General features: G+C 22.5%; 1 protein-coding gene across 1 annotated transcript; it reads left to right on the top strand.

The window, feature by feature from the left end:
• Nucleotides 1–363: 363 nt before the first annotated feature.
• On the top strand, nucleotides 364–1,107 carry EHI_105470 (uncharacterized protein; the record flags this gene model as incomplete). The annotated part of the gene is made up of 1 exon (XM_643036.1): nucleotides 364–1,107. The coding sequence occupies one exon, from the start codon at nucleotides 364–366 to the stop codon at nucleotides 1,105–1,107; it is 744 nt and encodes a 247-aa protein (XP_648128.1).
• Nucleotides 1,108–1,371: the final 264 nt, after the last annotated feature.

Here is a 1,371-nt window from a genome sequence, read left to right as displayed (position 1 = left end):
ACCATCATTCTCATTTCATTGTGTTGTTTATCTTATTTCATTGAATTTATTATTAAAACGTCAATTAAATTATTTCAATTACACAAATTGTGTATTTCTTTATTATCTGCATTTTAATATCAATAAATATAATAACAATATTAAATTAATAAAATATAATGAACGAGATTATGAGATAAAGAAACAAAAATAAATAAGAAGAATTGAATGAATAAATTCATAGAAAATATTGTATGTTATTGTTGATGTTTTGACACATCAATTTATTCATAACAATGTTTCATGTCTTTTACAACAGATAAATTAGAAATAACAAAACCAAAAGAACTAATAAAATGAAAAATAACTAAAAATCAATCATAAATGCAAACAAACCCTGATGGTTATTACAACATCGAAATGATTGACATGATGAATTGTCAATATCTGTCATTTGTCAAAGAAGAAAAACCAATCAAACACAATGCAAGTGAAAAAGAAGAAATTACAAGAGAAATGAAAAAAAGAAATTATCATCAAATTAGAACAAGAAAGGGAGACATACACAAAATCGGAAAGAAGAGTGAAGAACATCACAAAGAAGAGAAAGAAAACACAGGAAGTGGTGAAGATGATACAATTGAAGAAGATGAAGGAAAAAAGAAAACAAGAATAAATGAAAAGAAAAAAGAAAAGAACAAAAGAACAAACAAAGAAAATATGATAAAAGGAATGAGTGAAGAAGAAAAGATGAAAGAAGAAAAAGAAATACAATATTCAAACACACCAATTTATCAAGAAATCAAAATATACAATATCATTAAAGAAGGGTATCAAAGAATTAAAAAAGGGGAAATTATAGAAGGAAAAGAATATCAAGAAGAAACAAAGAAAAGTGGATGGAGTGTTGGGAGTGATTTAACGATTATTTCAATGATAAAGAAGTATGGAATAAGTGATAAGAAAGAAATACATAACAATCCAATCATTAAATATCAACTTGAAGAAAACAATGGAATTAGAAATGAAGAATATTGTCAAAAAGTTATTTCAGAACGAATTAAATATCTTGTAGAATTAATCACCATAAATATAAATGATAAATCATTCCATACAATACCACATTGAAAATAATACTTAATTCATTCCATCATTAAATTATTCAATGAAATATAAATAACATAGTATTTTATTCATTTGTTTTTATTTTATTCATTCAAATGAATATATTAATAATGATAAACAATGAATGATAAAATATTCTAAATCCATTTAATTAATATTTATTCAAATTTAATTAAAATTACTAATCATAACATTAAAATGTTTTCGATTGTTTTATTCTGTTTTATTCATTTTTCATAACAAATATCAAATTCATTCTATTTATTT

Source organism: Entamoeba histolytica, genomic scaffold (assembly GCF_000208925.1).
Source record: "Entamoeba histolytica HM-1:IMSS scf_1104750517885 genomic scaffold, whole genome shotgun sequence".
Lineage (NCBI taxonomy): Eukaryota > Evosea > Mastigamoebida > Endamoebidae > Entamoeba > Entamoeba histolytica.
The sequence above is the reverse complement of the archived record's forward strand: the minus strand, read 5'-3'. Positions and strand labels throughout refer to the sequence as shown.